Source organism: Pelecanus crispus, chromosome 2 (genome assembly GCF_030463565.1).
Source record: "Pelecanus crispus isolate bPelCri1 chromosome 2, bPelCri1.pri, whole genome shotgun sequence".
In the NCBI taxonomy this organism is placed as follows: domain Eukaryota; kingdom Metazoa; phylum Chordata; class Aves; order Pelecaniformes; family Pelecanidae; genus Pelecanus; species Pelecanus crispus.
The window spans coordinates 100,203,334-100,228,713 of NC_134644.1; the positions used below are offsets into that span (position 1 = coordinate 100,203,334).

At 40.8% G+C, this 25,380-nt stretch overlaps 1 protein-coding gene across 2 annotated transcripts in view; it reads left to right on the top strand.

Moving 5' to 3' along the window:
- The window catches only part of FHOD3 (formin homology 2 domain containing 3), a 406,597-nt gene that overhangs the window by 51,795 nt on the left and 329,422 nt on the right, over nucleotides 1–25,380 (top strand). For both annotated transcript variants that reach the window (XM_075704917.1, XM_075704918.1), the window contains exon 3: nucleotides 4,418–4,482. In XM_075704917.1, the coding sequence (XP_075561032.1) occupies nucleotides 4,418–4,482 (65 nt within the window). The remainder of the gene's footprint in view (nucleotides 1–4,417; nucleotides 4,483–25,380) is intronic.

Here is a 25,380-nt window from a genome sequence, read left to right on the forward strand (position 1 = left end):
ATCTGTGAAACTGAAAGAGATGAGGTGTATATTACTGGCTTAACTGGTCTTCTAAACTAAATCTTGGAGAGGAAAAAAACAAAACATCAGCTACTCTTTCTTCATACTTCTTACCTATGTAAGGGGGAAAAAACGTAATGCAGACAATCTTACTGCTGACCAAAAGGTCTCCAACTCCTATCCTTCATGCTTGCTCAGTGTAAGTAATTACTGCTCTTATTAAATGAAGAAAGGTATGTCAAGAACATCTCTCTAAGAAAATTGTTTTCCATTAGAAATGTGAAAGCTGTATAAAATCTCATGCCTGATACTAGGAAATACAATTTCATATTGGGGGAGTTCAGGGATCACCACCCTAAACTACCAGGTTACCATGCCGCTGACTTGGTGGAAGGTAAGTAGGTGTTTTAAATAAACCTTCCCTGTGCAGGCATTGAAATCTCATATATAATGCTACTTCTAGTATTATGTTATTTATGAAACCCTCATACTACTTTATATATGTAATTGTTACGGCAAACATAGTCTCTTTCCATTCTTTATCCTCTGCCTTTGTTATTTACTGGTGGTTAGTGATGCTTTCTGGAAAAGGATCAAGTTTCTTTTGTCTATCTCAAAAACCTCAATTAGCTTTTGATTTGGATAGGAGAGCCTACACATTAACATAAAGAATTGGAGACAGCAACAGGAATAATGTTAAAACTGAGCTTCACATCGGCTTCAAATCAGTGATGAGTTTTGGTATAATCCTGAAAGTATTATAAAAGAAAAAAACTATTCAATTGCAGTGAGAGCAAGTTTTAAAGCTCTGACCTGCATTGCAGGTAGTTTCCTTGTCCCTTAGTAGGATTTTTCAGTAAATGTAATGCCTGTACTGGAAAATTCACCCCAGCTACAGGTAGAGCCTTTTGCTCAGTGGAAAGGAATTAAAGCCAGGGAGGACTCATCCTTGTTTCTCACATGCTGTTTTGTTTCTGGCTCAGCCTGATTCCTAGAACCTCCCTCCTCTGTCACTGTCTCTGTGTTCTTCTGACTTGTACTACTTGTCTTTTGCCATCAGCTTCTTCCTCGCTGAGTTTCTCTCTTTAGTTTTGAATTACTTTGTTGGTGTTTCTGGAGAATGGGATTTCAGTTGGCATTGTGAAGGAATTTGTCTGAAATTGTAATGCAATGTTGGGAGGCTTCTTTTTTTTTTTTTTTTTTTGCTTAGTGGTTGTGGGTCGTGTCCGTCCGTCTGTCCCCCCCCCCTTTTTTTTTTAATTGTCTCTATTAGGCAAACTGGTGCCCTCCTCCTCCTCCTCTTCTCTTTACTAAATTTTTAGACATCAAGAGTAAAATGTATTATGGACCAGGAAATGAATGTGCTACACGCTTACCTGCATTTCAAATAGGTCCTTTTTCCTTGCTCAAAAAAACATGCCTTGGAGTTTACAAATAGCCTATGAGTAGTTCTGTCAATGTTAATGGGCTTACTCATGCATTTGAGGCTGTGGATAGAAGGACAAATTTAACTGCACAGCTGTCTTGGGGCCTTAACTGAGATATTGCCTTTGAGGATGGGTGCTTTAGATTTCCAACAGCTTTGAATCCTTGATGGCTGGTTGCAAGTTGGTTGGTTGCTCCCAGCGCCTGTAGGCAGCCTGCAGAGCAGCAGGCCACCTGTGAGGCTGCAGCAGGCAGAATGGCCATGCTTTCCTTTCAATAGCAAATACATTTTGCTTTCTTCTACTTGAAACCCCTCCCTGTAAGTCAACAATAGATTTTGGGGGGGGGGGCGCAAATTTGCTTTTGGAGACCAATTTAACTAGAAGTCTTTGTTGCTGCATTTCATCTCCTTATTTTTGAAGACATGATCTTCTGGTCAAGTGTTTGATTCAGAGAGAAAGATAACATTTACAGCTACTTGAAATATTTTACTGTAGGTTGTCTTTGGAAAAATAATAATGGCAAAATAATAAACACCTGTTTATTTTTGTTCCTCACATCTACTAATTTTTAATCTATACAGCCCTTAAAATCACTTGGGTAGGTCTTCTGTGAGGACTGTACAGTGCTCAAGTACCAGCAATTTTTTTAAGGGCTCAGCAAGACCTGAGTCCTAACAGAAGCAGGAGATGGGCGTCTGCCACATTCCCTGTTTTGCAGATGGGGGACACAAGGTGTAGAGAAACTAAACTCACATCCTCAGAGAAGCTGAGGTCTGGCTTTTATGGGCACCTCTGTGGTGCCTTACCTTACTTGCTCACAGCTCTGCAGGGAAGCTTAGGCAATAGGGAAATTGAAAATGGGTCCTTCCTTGTCCCAGATGGAGACTTTAATCCCTGAGCCATTCCTCTTTTGTTTCCTTCCATAGGAGAGATTTCTTCTTTTTGTATCAAGTACTAATGGAGGGGGAGAGGTTCACAAATGTCTTATTTTATTGTCTTTCAAAGAAGCACAGTGTACCCTAGTAAGACTATAACGGCTCTTGTGTAAGTGAGGAGATAATCAACAAGAGATGCTTGTATTAGTATTTTAAGTTTGCTGCTCTGTCAAAAATGCCTCAGGTCCTTTGCAAATTAAATATTCCAGAGGAGTCCTGGCACTCCTATGGGAAGGGGCAGCCATTAGCAATCTGCAGGATGTGAGTGTAGGCAAAGGGTGTGTGCAGCTGAATCAGCAGGAGGAGTTTAGGTGGGCAGAGAGTCAGTCCTAAACCTGGAATTGCTCCAGGAGACTTTAAAATCCAGACTGCAGGCAGCCGGTCAAAAGACCTGCAAACCAGCAATAGCATTAAGAGAACGCTCATGCTTTTCCTGCTTTATCCTAATGCTGTTCAAGCAGACCCTTCAAAGAGCAATTTCCTGTAAACTTTGATTTTTTTTTTTTTTTTTTTTAAACCTATAGAGAAAGGTTGCCATTCTGAAACTGGAACTGAGTCCTTTATTAGCAGGTACATAGTTCCACATTAACCATTTTTTTTCAGGTGCTTAATGTGTTGGGGTTTTTTTGGGTATATTCTTCTAGGAGTGATGTTTTTCTGGAAATATTTGTCACTGTTTCACTGACTTTCCTCCCCCTGCAAATTTTTTGGGAGATGGTATAAAACACATTCTTGTTGAAATTAATGAAAAATATTTTTGTTCCTCAAAACAACTGTGGGCAGGAATACAGCAAAGTGGGGAAGAACCTTTGTTGTTGTCTGGAAAATAGTGGGTTTGTTCGGATGAAGTTACAACCAGTGGGAAATTCTGCTGGGTGTCTGTGCAAAAGGGTTGACCCTGAAATCTCTCAGCAGAATCCTAATGCATATAAGTGAGGAAGGTTGTGCTGGTTTTTAATTTGCTTTTGATTTGTATATAGAAGTGGGTCTAGTGTTCACATAACGCAAACTAAGCTGCATCTGAATGTGTTCTAAAAACAGCTTCGCTTCTTGCATGTTTTCCCACGATAAATTCACAGAATCAAAGAAGGTTTGAGGTTGGAAGGGAGCTCTGGAGGTCATCTGGTCCAACTACCCTGCTCAAGCATGGCTGCCTAGAGTTGGTTGTCCAGGAATTGCATCTTTAGTTTCGGAGAAAAGAGAGAATATGCTGCTGTACAAATGGAAAAGCCATTTGGCTTTTCTTACTTTCCTGCCTTCCATCAAGTGAGCAGGCTTGGGTGCAGAGGCCAGGTGCTGACCGTGTCCTGACGCCAATTTGCAGGTGGAGTGCCTAGAAATCAAGGATGGTGCTCTTGTCCATATTGAAAAGATGCATCTAATACTAATTTGTCTGAAAAACAAATGAGAAATGTAGCAGCTAATTAAGATAAAGGTGTTCTATTTAAGACCAGGATGAAAGTGAGGCAGTGCCAGAGTGAAGGAAGACTCCATTTTGCCTCATTGCATGAAAACCAGATCTTTCTTGTGCTTTCAAGACCCATTAGGGCACATGAGCAGGTTTGTGAAAGTGTAAGCAACCTCTTGTTTGAACTTGCCTTTTCTTTTCATACTTTACTATGCCTAGCTTTAAAATATTTCTGTGAAAATTAAAATGTGCAGTCATCACTTGGTACTTGTCTAATACGGATTTCTAGAGAGTCATTGCGGTGTTTTGACCTTGGCCAGATGCCCACCCAGCCGCTCTCTCCTTTCCTGTCCTCAGTAGCAGGGAAGGAAAATAAGATGAAGGAACTCCTTGGCTGAGATAAAGAGGAGATCATCACTTACTAATTCCTGTCATAGGCAAAATAGGCTTGACTTGGAGAAAATTAATTTATTGCCAGTTAAGAGTTGGATGATGAGAAACAAAGATGTAACTTGTAACACCTTCCCTCACCTGTGCCCCCCCCCCCCCCTTTTTTTTTTCCCTAGGTTCAACTTCACTCCTTCATTTCCAACTCCTCTACCTCTTCCCTACAACTTTACAACTATAAATTTTTCTTCTCTTTTTAGGAGGGGCAAGAAGCACAGTATAATTCTGAGGACCCAGCTGTCGGTGAGAGTCCATGCCTGCATTGGTAAGTGAAGTTCCACATGCCTGAAAGAGAACAAATAAACAGAATCCATCTCTGAGAAGCAAATCTGGGGAGTATGAATCAGGCTTGCTGTGTTCCAAGTTAAGAATAATGGCCAATAAATTGATTTCTTTATTGTGTTTGTTGCATGCTAAGATTAGGTTATATTAGTTACATTACCCTTAAAGTATGTTAAACAGCTCAGTGAATTATAGGATTTGACAATAAAGTGTGGTGGTTGGGAGTGCTTTGGAGAATCTTGGATTATCTGTCTTGCTACAGCCTTTGTGTGTGCCTGAAAAAGACTGTGTTCAGAATTGGGAAGGGGATCTGAAGAATTGTTGGCTGACAGCTAACTACTGCGTTTTAATAGCATGTAATGTATATTACTTAACATCTTGCAGATCTTGGCCATATATTTGTCATTATTGCAGTGTCAGTGTCTTAAAAACCCTGGTTAAAACAATGCTGTCACGAGGAAAAGTCTAATGAAAGTTATGATGTGCGTGTCATAAGAGCTTTAAGGTTGCATAAACGGAGGCTGATGTGCTGTGATGGCGTTAATATGTTCTCCAGCATTCTACAGAGCAGTGTGTTTCACTGAGTGTTAGTGGCAAAGTTAATGCTCGTCTTCTGGTGATATTATGATAGATGTTATGGGTGGCTGTTTAAAAAAAAAAAAAAAAATCCTATATGTGTATGCCACAGTTGCCTGTTTTGTTTTCAACTTCTCCGTAGTAGATTCAACAGCCTAATATGTTTAGCTCGTAGTTGGTCTTGTTTCAAGAGATCGTAGCTGAAGCATTGGAATACAGATACTTTCATTAAAAGGAGGAGGAGAAAGCCGAAGTTTTGTATTATTTCCACAGTGCTACTGCTATCGGAGGATTCAGGCTTTAAATACAACTAAACTTTTTTCCCCTGCCCCCAGGATGTGTGATGAAATGGCCTTTCTGGGAATTTGAACTGAGCATAAGCAACCTACAGAATTCCTCGAATACCTCCCATTGAGAGCAATCTCTAGGCTGCCTCACGCAGGAACAGATTCTTCTCTACTACCCTTGGCTTGAGGAAGTACAGTAGAGCAAGCCTATGTGTTAAGTATTAGAGGAGAAACAGAGATGTTGGAAAGTCTAGGCTGACTTTATAAATATGAATTAAATTAAGACCATCTTGGAGAAGCTTGTTCTTGTTAGGTCTGGGAATATATTTGGCAAAACAGACCACTGCAGCAAGACAAGATTTCATATGCTTCCTGGATTAAGGCTTTATAAAAACAATTTTAATGTAAAAATTTTTGTCCAGAGTGCAGCCATCGAGGAATTGGAGCACAACAGGTTCTGAGCTTCCACATGTGGTTGCTTTGTTGTTATCTGTTTGCATTCAAGCTCACTGTGGGCAATTAGGCATATTACTGTGCATGTATTTTAATTGTTCCTGTATGAAAGTGCATTCCTTTGTCAGGTGCTGTTACTCTCTGGCAACGGTGATGCATTCAGCGGTGAGTACAGAGGAAGCCAGGCTGCAAAACTTGAGTCCAGATTTCAAACTCCTAGAGCAGAGGTGTGTTTGGATATGGGCTTTTGGCTTGGTTTGTTACAGGCAGAAAAGCAAAATGCAAGATCTGGTTCTAATTTCCAACCCCCCTGCTGAAGTTTAGATTTTTAGGGTAAGTTTTTTGTTTCATCCCATAGCTTGATGTAATGTAGTTTCTTCTCGCTTTTCTTTTTCGCTTCTACATATCAAATGTGTCTTATTTTTTGGTATGGGATAGTTTGAAAAAGTCAGGGAGACTGCGGTTCTTAGTACTGGCCTTGTTTGGTGACCTGTGCCTGGCAGTTAAACTTGTCACAGAATAGGAGGGTTGTTTCACTGGCGCAGTGAGTACTTTTCTTCATCGTGCTTGTACTTTCACATCAGCTGCCTGTTAGCATCTTTTTTGAAATATAAGCATGACGTTTAGAGGTTAAAAGATGTGTTACATATTTGGAGTAGAAGCCAGGAGCTAGAGCAATCTGAGATGGTGTTAGGTGGAATAAAACCATCTTGCTTTGGCTATTTTCTTTAAGTCTTCACAATATCCTTGGAAAGCATTGTGGTTAGCAATGTTACTGACTCTGCAAAGTCCCCAGTAGGCAGCTAGGAGTGCTTTCTGAGAAGATGTGGTTTGTTCTGTAGTGCCCTTGCCGCAGAGCCTCCTGTCATCCTTACATTCAAGGTTTTGCTTTGTTCTGAAGAGCTGAGAGGTGTAAAGAAATAGCTTTCCTGTCATAAACTCTCCCATTTGGAAGTTGGAGCAATATTCTTTTTTTTCTTCTCCCTAACATATTGTACTTTTAAATTGTGGGAAATACACAAGTGTTTATGTTCGGATGTCCAGATAAAGTTTTCCATCATTAGTGACTTCAGATCTCTGGGGAATTCATTGGGTTTTAGCGTCAGAGGATGTACTGACTACAGGCCAATATTTTATGAGACTTGGGAAACTTTAGCAAGTCCCATGTCAAGTGGGGTGGGTTTTTTTTGTTTTAAGCAGGGCTGGGAAGGAATGAAGCTTAATAACTTGAGGCAGAAGTTGTTAGTGAGTGGTATTTCTGCCCTATTGCATACCAGTCACTCTTAAGCATCTCACTGAATTTTACGTATTAATACTCCCCCTCCCTCCCCCCATCAATTTGAGTTCTCTTATGTTCACACTAAGGACTTTCAGCATGGAGGAACAAATTTTCGTTTAAATTACCACTCTACTTCTTTTCCCATTTTGGCTTGATCCTGATTAAATTGTCAGGATTCATTAAAAGGTAATTTAAAAAATAAAATTTAAATGGTTTCAATACAAACTGCAATATTTACAATGTTTTTTTAATATCAAAAGACTATTGCTGAAACCAGTTTTGTTCATAGAACGTAACTAATTGAAAATTATAGATGTACTTTTGTACTTGTTGATGTTAAAAGACCTTAGTGGAGGAAGATCAATCCTTAAATCACATAGTGTCAGTTGTTTGGTTGGGTTTTTTTTCTCCACAATCTGTTACATTTGAACTTTTATTCAATTATATTTATTGTGAGTTAATACCCTGTGGGAAAAGTCTTTCTGGTATTTTTGGCAGCTGTGTGACTTTCCTTGTTTGTATTTAGTTGTGTCTTAACATAATTTTAATTTGTAGGTATTTAATTACAGGACTCAAAAGGGGATGCAGCTTTACAGGGTGAACACAAACAGTGCCAGAAACTTTAGCCCCTGAAACTAAATGGAAGGTTTTAGTCAGAGCAACTCTTTGACAGTGAAGTTTTAAAGATCTTTAAAAGCTCCACTCTTCCTGGAGAGTGACTTGGTTTATTCATTATGTCCTTGCTTGGACAGCTCTGTCTGTGGCTTCTGCTTCACTTGTCTGTTCACTGCTTCTTGGTAGTTTTCTGTCAAAATCTGAGGTCATCTCTGAGAGAAAAGGCACCGTTTACTCTTACACATCTGGCGGCAGTATCTAGCCCAACAGAGTCCCATGTCCTCTTTTAAAACACACATGTGATGGGGAATCAGGAGTGTTGCTCTTAATACTGAGAAAGAGGTTTGGACAGGGACCCATGACAATGACTTAGAATGATTCTGCCAAAAGAAGTTTGACATAAGCTTCAGGTGTTAATACAATGTAATACAAGAAGAATGCAAATAACAAAGGTTGATGTAATTCTGAATACATGTATTGGCCTGGGATTGCTCAGAGTACCGTAGCTTGGAAGGTCAGCAAATGTTGCAAGGTGTATTTTAAGTTTTACTTCTCCTTTGTGTCAGTTTATGATTTAAAAAAAAAACCAAACCCCCAAAACCCCCAAAAAACAACAGACACCCCTGACCTCCCCCAACCCTCAGTTGGTTATTTAAAATGTTTTTGGATTATAAAATTATATTTTTGTGTGGTTATAGCTTCCTGTATTTATGCAAAGTCTTTCTTTTATCTGTCTATAGATTAAAAATAATTTGCATAGATATTTGTGTATTACATTTCACAGCTTGATCCAGTGAGGTCCCTAAACAGTGTGCAAGTATATTATTGCAAGAGTCTTGCTAAATGTATAATATAGTTTCACTGTTAGTCATTACAACCATTTTATAATCCCATTCTATTGGCTTTTGCACATGGGCAGTTGCAGATTTACCAGAGCATGGTGCTTAAGTGATCTACAGCATGCCTGCCCTTCCCCATCCTTCCAGGGGTGCTCAGCAGTGGATTATTCCCAGGTATGTGATACAATAGCCGCTGTGCCGCACAGCGGCTGTTTCTAGCCCTTGTTATCAGGGCATCTGCTTTAAGCAGCAGTTTTAGCACCAATAAGCCAGCCTTTCCACGCAGCTCTTTGGATTGTCTTTTTGATATCCTCTTGTTCTTGATGTCTTTTATGAAATGTAGCCATAAATATCTTCCTGAGCTCCTTATGTTCTGGGATACCTGAGGGAAGCTGTAAGCTAGTTCTAACTAGGAGGCTAGCAGAAGCCAGCTGTTTCTACTTGTCCTGTAATGGCTGAAGTATGCAGCTAGCCCTTTTTTCCATGTACAGTTTTCCCTTCTGTTATCCGTTATGTGGACTTGTTGCGTGTATTACAGCAGATACGATTAGGTTCTGCAACTATTTATGCATCTATTGAACCTTCTGGTAGGACCTGTCCCTCCAGGTGCTTGAGATGCAAGTTCCTCCCCAGTGGCACCACAGTGCTTTCACAAAGACAGAGTCATGTCTCAAGTCCATAATTGTATCTGGCACTTTGTTGCACAGAATTTAAAATACTTGGACAGAAGTGGGGAAAACATGTGGTTTGTCCTCGTATGAGTATAGTAACAAAGCGTAGAAAAGCCAGTGTGATTCTGGTTAAGGAAAAGTGAAACCGTGTTGTGTTTCATTCTCTGAGGGCAGAGTTAAGCTTGTGCCTACAACCCATGTTATTGGTACTGTCTCACCTGAGATGCTTCTGCCTACAAATGTCATTGTATTGCATCTGTCTGGCATACGTGTGTTTGCGGCATGCCGAATGCTGGAGTAGAGTTCTCATAGCCATGGATGCTGTCAAGCTCCTCTAGTTCATACTTCAAAAATTTTTTTTTTTTAAGGGAGTAGCTTATTGAATTTAAAATAAACATCTTGCTTTTGGTAAGGGAGTTTCTGAATACACTAAGAGAAAGAGTCTAATTAAAAAGCTTTCCTGAAGGAAGCTTAATTGTGGCACTATGAGTTCTTCATTTGGGCAAGTAGTGCTTGATATGTTCCAATGAAAATCTTGAGAAAGAGAGGTACTTTGGGTTGTTTGAAGGGCATTTTACAATTTTCTGTTCAGTGTTAGGCATTCCTAATAGAAAACATTTTCAGTTTGAGAGAGGGGAACATGTGGAGAGCATTAGCAGTTCAGCAAAACGTGCAACTGATTCGGATTTAATTTAAAGGGAACAAAAGAGGTGCCTTGAGAATTTCTCGGAAGCGCTGTGGTTTTGCCTTCTTTGCACTGATGGCAACAGGAGAGAGAGAGGTGAGTTGAAATTGCTTTATTGAATATCTTCTTAGCATAATTGGGACAGAAAAGACGGTGATTAATGGATTTAATGGTGCTGCACAGGGACCCTGCATGCGTTACGGGTTTGTAATCATGATATGCTTCCTATGACTTTTGCTGTAACTTGGTAAAAGTCCTGGCTTAAATGAAGATAATAAACAACATGTTTATTAGATGTAAACTGACATCACGCAAATTGAAAAAATGTGAAAAGGAATGCCAGAGCTTGGGGGGATTTTTTTTTTTTTTTTAAGGGTTAGGCTTTTTTTAATAGAATAATTTGAGTTCTAGTTAAGACAGTGCACACAGTACTGGGGCCTGCTTCCAGATGTGATCTGAGATATCTGGTTCAGCTCTCTTTCAATTTGAGTGAAAAATGACATAGCTGCAAAGGCTATGATAAAAATACCTTTTTTGCCTTTTTAGGATTATTTAAATTTTCTTTCCTGGGGATGTGGAACACAGATGCTCTAAGTAAAATCCCCTGGTTCCCAGATCAGATTGCTTTGTGAAAATCTATCTGTATAAATTACTTGTGGTTTTGCTCTAAAAATGTACACCTCTTTAAACTGAAACATTAGACTTTTGTTGTAGTCCTCCTGCATGCTTTTAGTCAGCCTCCTTTCTGGGGATGAACCCTGGTGCTTCGCCATAACCTGTGATTTGCCTTCCGTGATCTCTCCGAGAAACCTCTGGGCCGGTCCTGTAGGATTTCAGAAGGTGTTTGAGACAAAGCAGGGAAACTTCCAAGATTCGTCTCTACATATTTCATTTAAATTATAATCCTCAAAATAGGCTTTGCAGCAAGAACCACCAAGAAGCTGTAGAGCAGGTAAAGCCTCCATTAGCAGTGGGTTGTTGCTTTAAAGCGGTGGATTCCTGCTTTAAAGGGGCTTATTCCAGGTTTCAGAGGGCTGCTGTGGAGTGTGCTAGTTGGGATGCTTTTCTCAGCTTGGGAAGCTTTGTGTTAAAATGTGAAAGCTTATCTGACTTCACTCGCACCAGGAAGTACTGCAGCAATTGAGTGAAATGTCTTTGAATTGGGATATCCTCTTTCTGACTACTTTTTTTTTTTTTTTTGGTCTGGCAACTTAGATTACCATAATAATTCCCTTTTCTTACAATGTGTAAAAATTGGCAAGGGAGAAGGAATCTACTTTTGACTCTTAAAACATAGTGAGATTTAAAAGAAATCCATCATCCTCAGTGGTACCTTAAAGGAAACCACTTCCTCATAAGGCAGGAAGGAAAATAAGTAATATGATACTTTGCTTCCCACCCCCAAACACAAGCCCATTTAGACTTGTTTTGGATAGTTTTTAAAATCAATTATAAAATACCATTTTACTGCTATGTGGGTTTTTTTAAGTGGATTTTTTTCATGCAGTCTAAACACATCTTTTTGAAGACTAAAAAATTCTAACAAAATGCAATAATGCTTTTATTCTTTGCATATTACCATATACCCAGTGCTTTGAAAGTACTGTACATTTGCTGATGAATAAAATCTCACAAAAAAGGAGGACTAAGTTAATAAGTGAATTAACTTGAAATTACTGGAGTATACTGCACTTGCAGTTTCTAAAAGAGTCATATTGCTATTGTCAGAACTATATTTACCACCTTTTTGTAATCTAAATTGAACAAATATTGTGAATTTAACCTCTCAGATAAGTGAGAAGAATTTTGTAACATTTTAAACTGTCTATAACTGCTCATAATGGACCCCAAAAATGGACCCCTCTGGAAATAACTGGTAACAACAGTAGTGTCTGCTACAATGAGGTCTTTGTGGATTTGGTTGGGGTTTTTGGGTGGGGTTTTTTTGGGGGGTGGGGTGGGTGGGTTTTTTTGGTATGGTGGTGTTTGGGTTGTGGGGTTTTTTGGTGGGTTGTGTGTTGTTTTGTTTTTTTGAGAAAAGCCAGCAAATAATTATTTTGACAGATGATTTATGCATTTTTAACTACTTCCATGTTCCTCAACTAGATTTTGAGAAATACTTGCCCAATAAATAAAGGAGCGCAGCCTAGGAATTGTCTCTAGATGTTCTTGTTGCAATTCTAGAGGAGATGTTGCCAAGGCTGGTCCTCTGTGACCTGTGGGTGCTCTTCATGGTTAAATGTTTCAAGAAGTTGCTGTGTGTGTACAGTGGGCAAGGGGGAAGAAACACATCAGTTTCAGAGCTGCAAAACTCCACGATCAAGGCAGCCTCATCAGTTTGTTCTGCTACTGATGATCCTGCTTAACTGGGATTTTGCAGGTCCGCGTTGAGGTGCGAAGCTCCCCTTCAGCATCACCTGTGCTTGATGTGGCCTTTCTCTTACCTTGGGAGTTGTCCAGGCATCAGTGTCTCCCAAATCACAGCTCGTGACTCTCAGGTCACTTGGCTGGGACTTGTGTGGCTTGCTGAGGGGTGGCTGTAGCTGTCCTGCTAAGGTAGGAATGTGTAGAAATTACTGCCGTATAGCTAGGTATGAATGTGACAAACTTGTTTTTACTTCATCATAACAGTCCCCAAATTTTCAAGGGGGTATCCTAAATTTCATTAAGTGTAGGGGTGTTTCTGTAGTTTCCTTAAAAGGAAAATAAAATAACAAATTTCATACAACCTCTTACATCCAATAGCTGTTGTTAGTTTTCATGTAGTTTCCCTTTTTAGCCATTTGCACCTCCCACTTACTTTATAAATCTTTGTATTGACAGACAAAGCAGTTCTTACTCTTATGGTCTGTGTTCAGACAGTTGAACTCATTTTGCTGTAGACCAAAGTACTGCATGTTCAAGCCCTTAACTAGGGGAAAAAATTCAAGTTTATATTAAATATCTTCAAATAAGTTAGCATTTCACTCAGATAAGAACAGAATGATTTGTTTTCTGCCTCCATCTAAACGTGTTCTATACAGAAGATATAAACCAAACAAATGAATTGAGTTCAGATTAGTTCTCTTGAAATCGTGCACTACTGAGACCTGTTTCAAGCTTTACCTTGCAAAACTTGTTAGAGTAAAACAAAACTAAGCACCTAAACTATGGAGGAGAAGTTAGGAGCTGCTACTTCAAAGCTGTGGGTTTGGAATAGGAAAGGTTGGTATTTCTTTGGGATTTTGTTCTCAGCCCTGCCACTGATTTAGCCTTGTTTGTCAGGAAGGTGGAGAGATGGTGATTTTCATCAAGTGGAATTAGGGTAAACGTGGTTCCTACCTCCCTGAGATGTTCTAAGGTGCATGGACAAAATTTGTTTTGATTTACCAACAGTCTCTAAGCGTGTATACTAAAGGCTGCATTAACGTTAAATATATAGTTTTTTGTCTACTAGCTTTTGTGGTTAGAAATGTGACACTCTTCATCTTGCTCAGCTGTAGAGTGTAGTTCTGGATTTGCTGAAATTTAAGGCGCTGCATAATGATCCTGGAAGTGGCTGCAATGCAAGTTGCGGCTCTCTCTTCCCAGAATTTTTGGGTAGAGAAAACTGGATTAGTGATGTTTATTTTTCTATAACGTACTTCTAGTGTAATAAAAGAGCAGAAGTGGTGTTAGTTCATAAAGCAAGGAATCATGCTGCTATGGAAAGGAGGCTTCTCTTCAGAATGAATCCAGTTACGTGTAATGCTTTTGAGTGGAAGCCCTGCAAAAGGGTAGAGTTTTAGCATAAGGCAAAATTTGTATACCCTCTTTAGAACTAACAAAATACTAAACAAAAACCTCTACATGTCTAGAGAATGTCTGGGATGATTTTTCCCCTACCAGTCAATTACTGAGGGATTTGCTGTGGAATAAATAGGGAAACGTTTCCTCGCTGTATTCTTTCCTGTATGGCAGGTTTTTCTCATACATTGCATGTCTGATTTCTGCTCTCTCAAGGACAGTTTGGAGCTGTTACTTGACTATCATGTACTACAGATGAATGCACACTCTGGTATGCCCTATGCTGATTTATTTCGTATTAGCTTAAAAAAGAGAATGTATGCATGTCATTGAAACGTAAGGTCAGGAGATGCACGTTTGAACATTACCAGTCTGCTTATCTTTAAAAATGGTAAGTAAAATGTGCAAACTCATGGTCAACGATGCTTTAAACAGATGCCACTTGCTAACTTTTTGTGAGCTCACTGTAAGGCCAAGTATATGGGTATCATCTTTTCAGACTAGGGCTATGTTGTTTCAGTCCTTACACGTACTGAAGGGAGGGTTAAGTTTTGTTACCATCTCAAGATCTCACAGTGGAAGGTGATATAAAATACATGTGGTTTTGTAACACTGTTGGACTGACTTTTTTCGCTATGATATGCTATATTAAATGCAGTATCTCATAATTCAGCAGTCAAGAAATAGTTGCTCTCTGTTGAGTTTTCATTGTGGCATTCAAATAATGTGTACTGTTTTTTCCTTGCCTTCAGCTATCCTATTCCTCTCATTTATATCCTTTTCATCTTTTTCATGTGCAGCTGCTTTTATTTCTGTTGAAATTAAGATCATTTAATTTGTAAATTGGGTGCCTCTCAATTTCTTTCTTTCGTGAAAGAAATACTCCAAAGACTGAGGAGCTTTATTCAAATAGGTAGCACAGTTCCCTGATGTAACGTATGTTGTCTTCTGTAAGACTTTTAAGTGAGGTATCTGCCAAATCCACCCAGTGTCAAGAAGAAAATGTGTACTATAATGCAAAATATTGTGACGGTACCTTCGGAAGCATTTAGATAAAATGCTCATCTTGGGCTCAGACCATGCCACAGTCAGATGTGGTCATTGGTGGTGGAGGAATCCCACCACTCATTGTCATTATGGTTTTGTACTTGTACGAGCTTGATGAAATTGAGAACATCATGGTATCTATGTCTGGAAAAGGGAGAGAGAGATGGGATTTTTGGAGTATTTAATTGGCAATATTGTAAGCATTATTAAGTATTATGTAATGCAGAAGACTGACTTTATTTCACAGCTTTTCATGTCTATAAGTGTTACTTTTAATCATTAGCTGCCCTTTTCAGGGTTTTTCTTGTGGTTTTGGGGGTTTTTTGTTGTTGTTTTTTTTTTTCTGTACAGCAATCTGTATTTTAAAAATAACAGCTCCTTTAAGTCTCTTTTTTTTCCTGCTTAAGATTCAACAAGGCAAGTGAAAATTTAGGCTCCAAAGAGATAAAGTTACAACCTCTTAATTTAAAACCCCACCAGAAGTTACTGTTGCTGAGCAGCATGCTATTGTAAGTGGCAGGATGTCATAAGCCATGTCAATTCATATTTAGCAGTTTGAGATGAGTCTGGTATGTATGAAAATACATATCAGGTTTCTTCTAACCTTTCAGACATTAAATATTTAGCTCTGGTCTTACTATTAAAACGTGAAGAGGAGTTTGTTGGTAAACTGTGTTCTTTAAAAAAAATAAATTAAAATGTGTTTCTGCAGGTTTATTTCTCCCTGTGGCTGTTGACAAGGATGACACTTCAGCTTTAAGGGCCAGTTATAACTTCAGAATGTATAAATCTGGCATATCAAGTTAATGTGTTGCTGTGCTAAGGATGAAAATATAAATGTTGGATGTGTTCCTTAGTTCTTCCATAATCCTAAGTTTAGGTTCACCGGCCATTTAAAAGCCTGTTGAGCATCAAATGCCACTGGAGAGATTTGCTTACTGCTTGACTTTGTGTGAAACAGGGACAGCTGAGAGTGTGGAAAGCTTCTCGGCAGGTTTGGCACGGGAGGAGGCCTGGGATTGATCTCACCCGTGCCCAAGGGCTGGGGTTTCCCTCAGCCCTTTTAGCAATAGAGCTTATTCTGCAGGGTGTGGGGGCCAGACGAGCTGTTCTAGGCACGGGAGGATGGTGACGATGCCGGCAAGACGGCAGCCAGCTGTCATTGCTTGTCTGCTTCTTGCTGCTTAGAGGAGCATGTATGAGTGGTTCCCTGTAACTGCATCAGAAACACATCAGGAGGCTTCCCTCCTTTTTTTCTTTGCTGTCATGCTGAAATGCTTGGTGTTGCACTGGGGAAAAACTTACTGTAGAAAACATGGGTATGTTTGCACGAAAGGTTCGGCATCATATGTAACTAACCTGAAAACCTTTGTTAAAACCCTCACAAAGGAGTTCTGCCATCTGTTGTTCACTTCAACAACAGTATAGTAAGAATTATTGATTAATTTTTAATTAATACCAATATATTAAAATTCCCAGTATATTAAAAATATTTGAGCTCCAAAAAGAGTGGGTGAGGAAATAAAATCCTCCCTATATTTTTGCCAGAATAACCAGGTATTACTGTAATATTCTCGGGGGTGGTGTACCCTGGGAAAGGGAAGCCGCAGGGATGCTCTGAACAACTCCCTAAAGCCCTGGGGGTTACCACACACTGTGCTTTTGTCCAAAGGTTAGTACAAGGGATGAGTATCCAAGCACCCATGGTTAGCCTCGGTAACGCACTGTGGGACACTGATAGCAGTGACTGGGTCTCCTGGATTTTCACTCCAAGCTTAGTGGTCTGCACATTACTGTCACCATGGTCTTGCTGTTTCATATTGTGTATCTGTACTTCAGGTGTTGCGTGTGGTCTTCTGTACGTTGCACGTTCCAGGCTCCTTAGTCAACATTCAGTCATTTAAATATCTTTACTAGGACTTTAGGGGGCTTTTTCCTAACCTAACAGCTATGAGGTTGAATTGGTTTGTTTTAAAGCCAGTAAAATACGTATAATTTGGTACCAGCTCAAGGACGTAGAGGAACATCTATGAGCTGGCAGTACCTGCTTGACTAGCTGCCTGTTACCTCAGGGTGCCAGGTACCATATCCAGCTGGCCACTGGGGTTGCTTTTCCAGGAGGCAGGAAGTGTGAGCAATCCAAACACAGAAATGCCCAAACAGTTCCTAAATTTCTCTGTAGGAAAAAACAAAACAAAATGCCAAACAGAAAAGCACATGCTACACAAAACGAGGATTTTTTATAATTGCATCTGTTTTATGAAGACTGAGAACCCCTATTCTTATTCTTAAGAAAAACAACCCCAAAACAAAAAACAAACCCACAACACCCAAACTCTCCCCAAACCAGAAAAAACAACTCCAACAACAAGAAAACAACAGGGACTTAGTTCCTTCCTCTCCTCTGCTTTCCTCTTCTCTTTGTTGCAGGAAAAGAGTAGGTGCCTTACAAGCCTAATTCAGCTGACATGGAGCTTCAAGGCACTGGGTGTAGTTCTTTTTCACATTGCTCTTAACCATGGTGCATGCAGGAAAATAACTTTGCTTCTAGGTGAAGCTTTACTGCTGTATCACTGCCCTGAGTCCTTCTCTTGCCAGCCTCCCAGTCACGCCAGGCATGCAGCGTGGCGGCCCTGTTAGCCGCTAGGCTCCCTCTGTCATCGGTGAGCAAAGTCTGTCTAGAGGGCACGCGGGAGCATCTCAGTTATGTTCCTGCCCTGAATTGCTCTTGTTCCATTGACCATACAGGGAGCAGATTAGTGAGAGGAACTGCCTGGCTTAGATGTACATGTACTCTCTGTTGTCCCTTTCTGGTTTGTGTCTTCAGAGTCCTGATAGTCATGCTTGGATGACAGCAGCTTTTAGTGAAATCTGGTTCTTTGCGAAGCTCTGAAAACAGTTGCACTGATTCCTTTTTCCCTAGTTTCTATCGGAACCTAGTATGTAATCTGTATCTGTAAATTTACTTATGGGAGTAACTCCTATGAAGTTATGCTGGAATGAAGTTTGGTAAGAGCAAGTAAGATTCAGGCTATGAGTTACCTCCATTGGCTCTGAGGCCCATCATATCGGCAGAAGCAAATGGAGATTGTGTCTGCTGCGTGGTTGCGCCCAAGTGCTTTGCTAGGACTGAGACAGAAATTCTGGATGTTGGAGCACAAGTGTTTTTTCTGGGCAAATCCTCACCTCCCATAACACAGTCTGGGGTGAGCGTTCGTCCATTCTACCCTTAGGGAGTGCTGGTCTTACACTTGCATGAGACGGTGCTTTGTGCTAATTTGTACCAGGCTGTTTCCTGGAGATCAGATTTGCAGGCGCATCCCTTCCCAGGAGAAGGGGAAAGTTAGAGTTTTACTCTTGTTCCCAGCATGGTGTTTCTGAGAAGACCTCCCTCAGAGCAAGCAAGCGGCTTCTCGCATTGCAGGGCCTGCCGTGTCACATGCTGAGCTGTGAACGCTGAAGAGGAGGATTTCTTTCCTCTTTGCGTCTCTCCCATTGCTGCTGTTACTTTTTCGTATTGCCTGATCTTTTTCTGAGCCTGATGCCATGGAGCTGGGAGTTTCCAGAGGCGGCCGCTGCCTGTCGGCGCCTGTGCCGCCTGTTGACAGATGGGCTGGTGGCAGGCGGTCAGGCAGCCCAGGCGCCGCGCACGCAGGCTCTCACCCATCCCTCCCTTTGAGGGTCAGGTCAGCTGTACTTGGGCATTAAAATCCCAGCTGGAGAGATCTTTTCTGTGTTTCCTATGAATAACAAGGAAAAGGAGAGAGGCACTTTGCAGGCTGCAGCCATACCTGCCCTCTCCCTGCTGAGAAAACAAGGGATCTATTTTCAGGGCTGCTGCATGTCCTGGGCATTTAAATGCAATACCTTATCGGAGGTGGCTGTGGCGCATGTCAGCATTCACCCCTTTCACGCTGGCTTCTTGGTAGATAGTGAAATTGTGACTTCCACCTATCAATTCTGCCTTTGTTACGTGATATCACAGCCAGCCTTACAGTGACCCGACCATGTGCCAGTGACCTCATGGTATCTCTTGGGGTTTTGTACCACTGCTGTTTGTGTGCTTGTGCAACAACATTGCTTTTCACTTTTCTCTCTTTCTTACCTCATTGATAGGACATTAGAGTGTATTACAGCCTTAGTACTTCTTATCAGGGATAGCTTGTTTTCTCTAGGAAGAAAAACAGTAGCACGGTTTGGACAAAGAGCCTGAATTCCTATCTGCCCGCCCTTTCTTTTCATGAATTCCTTGGGGTTAAGTAACATCAAAATTATACAGGGAAACTCATATTTACTTTTGTCAACCTCTAATTTCTGAATAAAAGTAGCTGTTGTGGATGGAGTATTTGCTCACAGATCTGTGTGCCTTTTAGGAGCACCGTATCTGATTCAGGCTTCGAGTATTTTGTGATGTTACAAGGAAGTGCCTCACTTCTTCCCCCCGAACCTGAGTCTCCTGAGCCCCTGCCTCTTGGCTGATAAAGCAGGCAGCTTGCTTGTGGCTTTCAGGAGTTTAAATCGGACTGAACAAAAGTAATGCTGGGGAACAAGCCAATGTTCATGTTCTTTTGTTGACTACTCAAATGTCCTGCAAGTGACTGGTTCAGTTCTTCCATTATGATGTGACTAGGATTCTGTTTCTTTAGGGTCACTTCCTTGACAGTCTTGGTCAAATACAGGAAAATCAAATTTCTTGGAAAAACGGGTTCTCCTGAGGACAGGTATTTCTTTTTCATTTTGATTCAGAAGACTTCCATTAAGGACTTGTTAGTGAATAGCCCAGTTTTCTCAGTCTTATGTTTATTGTCCTATGCTCTCTTGAATTAGGTAATGGCCTGGTACTTTGGGTGCTCTGAACTGTACAGGTAGGAAGGCTGTGGTGTGCCACTTAGGTCTGCAGAGAAGGAATGACCATCTCTGGGCACCCACAAAACAAATGTTGATGATTTAGACACTCTATTCTCTGCTTCCAGCTCTAGCAACTTCCAGCCTGAATTTTTTTTTTAATTTTTTTTTTTATTGCCACCTTTCTTTAAAATTTTTTCTCTCTGATTATCTCCTAAACCTATTACAATGTTCCTTTTAGCACAGTGTGACTAGTGTGCAGGGAGTCTACAGGCAGGATCTGTGGGAACATTCCTGGGTAACAAGCGAGATAAAAGCATAAAAACCTTTTCTGTTTTCTAAAAAGAAAGTAAATGAAAATGCTTCCTAATCCCTAGCAACCAAGTAGAAAGAATAATAATCTACCTAACCCTTGCAGCATGGGCTTGCAGATTTGGAAAAATAAACAGGTAATAATTTAGTTGGAAATAACTCTGAGCGTCCTCAGGAAGCAGCTGTTTGTAGGGAAGGTGGGTATACATTGTCTTGCTATTGTGCTTTCATGAAATGCAGACTTGCAAGCCCATATGGCCAACAGGTATAGTGCAAGTAAGTGCAGAACTAATTTGTGTTATCTTGCATGATCAAAAGAAACTATGAAGGTGATTGCTTTCTTTTGTAGAGGATTATTTTCCAGAAATATTTAGGTTATTCCCAATGGATAACGTCTGAAATATTTTCGTCTTCCCTCTTACAAAGAGTGAATCACAAATGGGCTATAGAACAAAATGGCTTTGCTGGATCAGATCAAAGGTCCATCTAGGCCAGTTCCCTGATCCCCCCCACTTCTTTCTTCAACAGCTGCTAGCAGTTGCTGAATTGAAGAGTGTAAGAAGAGCACAAATATTCCACCAGAGTGCTTTCCAGCCTCTGGCAGTTTTGTGCTTCAGGGACTTTGAGGTGATGTCTTTACAGTTGGTCACCCTCTGTGGAGTACCCTTCCAGGAACCTGCCCAGCTGCTCTTCAGACACCCTTCAAACTTCTAGCGTATAGAAAATGTCACAGGTATGAGTTCCAACAGTTCAACTGCACTCTGGGTGAGGGACCGGCTCTTTTTGGTTATTTTGGACTTGAAACTTTAATTTGATACCTTGTAGTAGTGTTGGAAAAGGAATTCCCAATTCACCTTCAGCCTTCTGTTGAAGGCCGAGTAGCCTTTTCTCTCTGTTCCCCTCCCATCCTCTCCCCAGATCATCTCTTTACAGGGTGGAAATCCCTGTAAAGGGTGGGAAGTCCCTGTAAGGGATTTAGGAATGACCTAGGTGCCTGTTCCTCCACTGGAAGCTGTACTGTCTTCACTGCGTGATGCTTCCTTAAAACACTTCAACAATTATTTGCCATTAATCAACCTTGTCACAGTTTCCTCTGTCTTTTCCAGTTCAGCTTTGTATGGCATTTGAGACTGGAGGCCTCAAATGTACCCACTATTGAAAATGCGGGTACACAATTTCTTTAAATAGTGTTGTAATGATGCTTTCTGCTTCATCTTTTATTCCTTTTAAAATAATTCCCATGATCATTAATCTGTGGAGCAGTTAAAAAGTGGAGTTGCTACAGAACTGGTGTTACCTGAGTACCTTCTGAAAGATAAAATTCAATTCAAGGCCATAATTATATGGAAAGTTTGGGTGATTTTTTTTTTTTTTTTTAAATGTGTGACAGTTCTCTGCACTGAATTTTATCTGTCATTTTTATCATCCAGTCAGTATTGCATGCTTTTTTGGCAGTTCTTCACAGCTGAATCTCCTCTTACCTGCTTTGAGTAGCTGAGAATTAACAAACTTTACTCCCTTTCCCATGCACCATTTTTGTTCATGTTCTTGTGGTGATTGTGGTGCTCAGCACAGGCCCATGCACCAGTTCAGTTAGCTAGACTCTGAATTAAAATTTTGTAAGTATAAATTGGATATAATTTTAGTTCAGGACTTTCTGAGGGTTAATGAAGGTCTGAGTTTGCCCTAATACATCTATTCTGACATGAAAACAAAGGTGTAACCTGATGCATGTTCAGGTGTATTGAAGGAGCCAGAACTAATCCTTATGTTCATTGTTCCAGGGTGGCCTTGTCTCAACTTGAATGTGATTAATCACCACACATCTGTTTTCCATTCTAATCAAAATGTAACTAATACCTCTTTCTGCTTGTTCATCATCACTGGTTTTTCATGGATACATAACAGACTCAAGAAAAAGGTTCGGTATATTTGGCTGAAAGTTGAGATAATTTTTCTTCCTCTCAGTAAAATTACTTGAACATGACCAGTAAATTTTAATTAACGTTATTTAGTAATAGTAATAATGACTATAATTTGACAGAAAACAGGTCTTTGCTATATGAGCTCATTGCTATATCAGAAATAACACCACTCCTCTGTTACAATGCTTTCCCCTCCTCTTGTTGAGCTGCTGCAGATACAGCACTTGCAGGACGATTTTCTCTTCTTCCTCATGGTGGTAAATTCATATGGCCTAAATGCAAGAATTTTCTGCAGATGTTTGCTGAGGAGGTTTTTGTGTTTGGAAGGGTCCAGCAATTCTGTGAGCTTGTTGATGACTTCTGATTAGGGTTTTAAGAAGGGTCAGGGTGGTGTCCCAACTACTAGTGTCATGCCTTGTGCACATAGGAGGAGGAAAACAAAATACACCAATAGCTTTCCACCTCAGTGGTCAGTTTGGTCTTTTGGGGGAGCTGGAGGACCCCTGTGTGTGTTGAGGATTTGCTAAATTCAGGCTATGGTTTCCAAGGGGAATGTGCCCAGTGCTGCCTCCTCCCTTCTGCTGTGTTTCGCCATCCCCTCAGTCACCCCGGGCACTTCTGCTGGGCTGTGCTTCCAGCTGCATCCCAGGGGTCCTGGGATTAACCACAGCCTGTGTCCTGGCACAGGAGGCAGTTGGACTTTAAGCACAGATGGCTTGAGGCATTCCATGTGCAGAGCAGCCACCCCCTCCTGCAGCCGTGTCACTGGCAAGTTGCAGAGGTGAGAAGCTGCAGCCTGAGAAACGCGCAGCAACAGCATTTCTGCTGCTAGAGAAAGCCTGGCTCGTGGTTGCACCTGTAGCTTATCCACAGTTTTGGGCAGTGTGTGGAGTGGGAATGGGACTGATCTAATGGCAGTATTGTTGTTCTTACCACTGGTGTGTATGGAGAGGCTGGCTCCATCCCTGCACCTCTCTTCTTCTCTGGCTTTGCTTTTGGCTAGAGTTAGCTTTGTGTATTGGGTCTGGCTGAGATGGAGTTAATCTTCCCCACAGCAGCCCTCATAGTGCTGTGCTTTGTATTGGTAGCTAGAAAGGTGTTGATAACGCACCAGTTTTTTGGCTACTGCTGAGGAGCACTCGCACAGTGTCCAGGCTGTCTCTCCATTTCTCCCCCTCCCTCCCTCCCCCCATCACGAGTAGGCTTCGGGTGGACAAGATCTTGGGAGGGGACATAGCCAGGACAGCTGACCCAAATTGACCAAAGGGATATTCCATACTATATGATGTCAGCTCAGCAATAAAAGCTAAGAGAAAGGAGGAGGAAGGGGGGACACTTATTATTTACGTTTGTCTTCCAGAGCAACTGCTATGCGTACTGAAACCCTGCTTCCCAGGAAGTGGCTGGACATTGCCTGCTGATGGGAAGTAGAGAATAAAATCTTTGGTTTCTTTTTTCTTTTGCTTCAGTGTGTATCCTTTGCTTTTGCTTTTCTTATTAAACTTCCTTTATCTTGACCCATGAGGTTTTCTTTTTGGTTTTTTTTCCCCATCTCATTTTCTCCCCACCTGTCCTGCTGAGGAGGGGAGTGATAGAGTGGCTTGGTGGCACCTGGCATCCAGCCAAGGTCAACCCACTACACTTTGCTTGTTGCTTTCTGAAATACATGACCGATTTGTTCCCCTCAGGTGGCATAAATGATATAAATAACTGATTTCTGGATTTCTATGGGGACTTAAAATCATAGAACCATAGAATAGTCCAACCCCCCTGGTACAGGCAGGGATATCTTTCACTAGATCAGGTTGCTCAAAGCCCTGTCTAGTATGACTGTGAACACTTCCAATGATGAGGCATTGGATGTGATGACTTGATATGTCAAGAGCTTAATCATACCACCTGGAGAGTTTCTGTATGGACTTTAAAGTTGTTTGTGACAAGGTAGGACCCCACTTACAGGAGGTTTTGTTGATCTTACCGTTGGGATTAAGCAAGAGGTCAGAGACTTGCAGAGATGCCAAAGCCTTTTGATCAAACCCTGAAGCTGATAAACTTGGTCCATATGAAGAGTCCATATATAATGTAAGAGCTGAAAATAGAAGGCACATCTTCTTTGCCATCCTCTGAAGAAGTTCTGCTTTGCATAAAAATCTTGCTTGCAGGCCTGTGACCCAACTCTGGGCAGCGTTGCCACCAGTGCAATGCTTGGTTATCCCAGATCTTGCTGGCTTCAGCTGCAAAATGAGTGAACTGTTCGTAAGGAGTCCTTTTTTCTAAAAAGGAGATCTGTTTTTAAAGGAAAGGTGTACTAGTGCTAAAAAGACATTTTATATACTCCTCAATTTTAACCGCAAAAGATGACCTTCCTGTTTTAAAAAATCATAATATTTTCCAGGTAAATGTTAAACTTCTGAGGATTAAGAAAAAGCAATCTGCATCACCTATGCAAGCTGGGAGTATGTCATCCAAAGCAGTAAAAATGTTCTGTGGAGAGAATTTTTTTTTCTTGTCCTGCTTTTATCTTAACACATTTAAAATCTCCTGATGTCTTTGTCCTCTTGTTATTTATACTCTCTAAAAAGATTTTTCCCAAGTTTCCAGCCTGAAACAGTTGCATTAATTTCTGTTGAAGCTCTGGGTGTTTAGCTTGTCTGAAAATCAGTTCCTTGATTCGTCAAATATTCATATTTTTAAGGTTAGCTTTTTTTCCTTTCTGCTTTGTAGTTTCCTAGAGCTACACACTTAAGTCACTGGTACTTGTTCACCAGCAGGCAACGTGCTGATGACTTCAGTTTTATTGCGTAGTTGCTTGGTAATTGTGAATTTCCATTTGAAATTGTTTGAAAATCCTAAAGCTGAACAGTCTGTTTTCATGTGTAAATCTGTCCGACAATGGCATAGAAAAGTTTGAGGGTGTGGAGGGCAATTACCGGTGAGCGGGGAGGGCAGCTGATACACCCTTTACGTGGAAGAGATCAGTTTGCCATGGAAACACACAAAAAGTCTCTGCAAATCTGCTACATGTATCAGAAATATAAAGCTCCTCAGGAGGTATAAGCTTTGCTTTCCGCAAGAAAAAAAAAATCCTCTATAGCTTTATTTTTTATGCACCAGAGTGTTTATGGATGTTAATTTGAAAACTCGTGCATGTTTTCAAGACTGTGTGCTATAAAGAATGTGCTCTGGGAGATCAGTGATATTTTGCACTGTTCTGTATTAAAGTTAGTTTACTACATCACATCTAGTAAAAATCACTTTAGAGAAGTATTTGTTTTCTGATGGTCTCTATACAGGGATTTAAGACTGGAAAGGGCATCCTGCAAGAGTAGTCCTCTGCTATCCTGCATTACATGATCTCCTCGGTAAAGTTGCTACCTAATAATACATGAACATAGCAATAGCCCCTTCTTCTTGCTTTCAGTCGCGTTTAGGAATTGCTAAGTTCACCCTGTAGATCTTGGATAAAATGGAATTTCTGCTGGCCATGCAGCCTGAGATTTCATTACTGCTGACCTCACTTGGCATCCCAACTTTGGGAACAGCTGTGTATGCTGAATCAGATCTTCAGCCTGTGCAAACTAA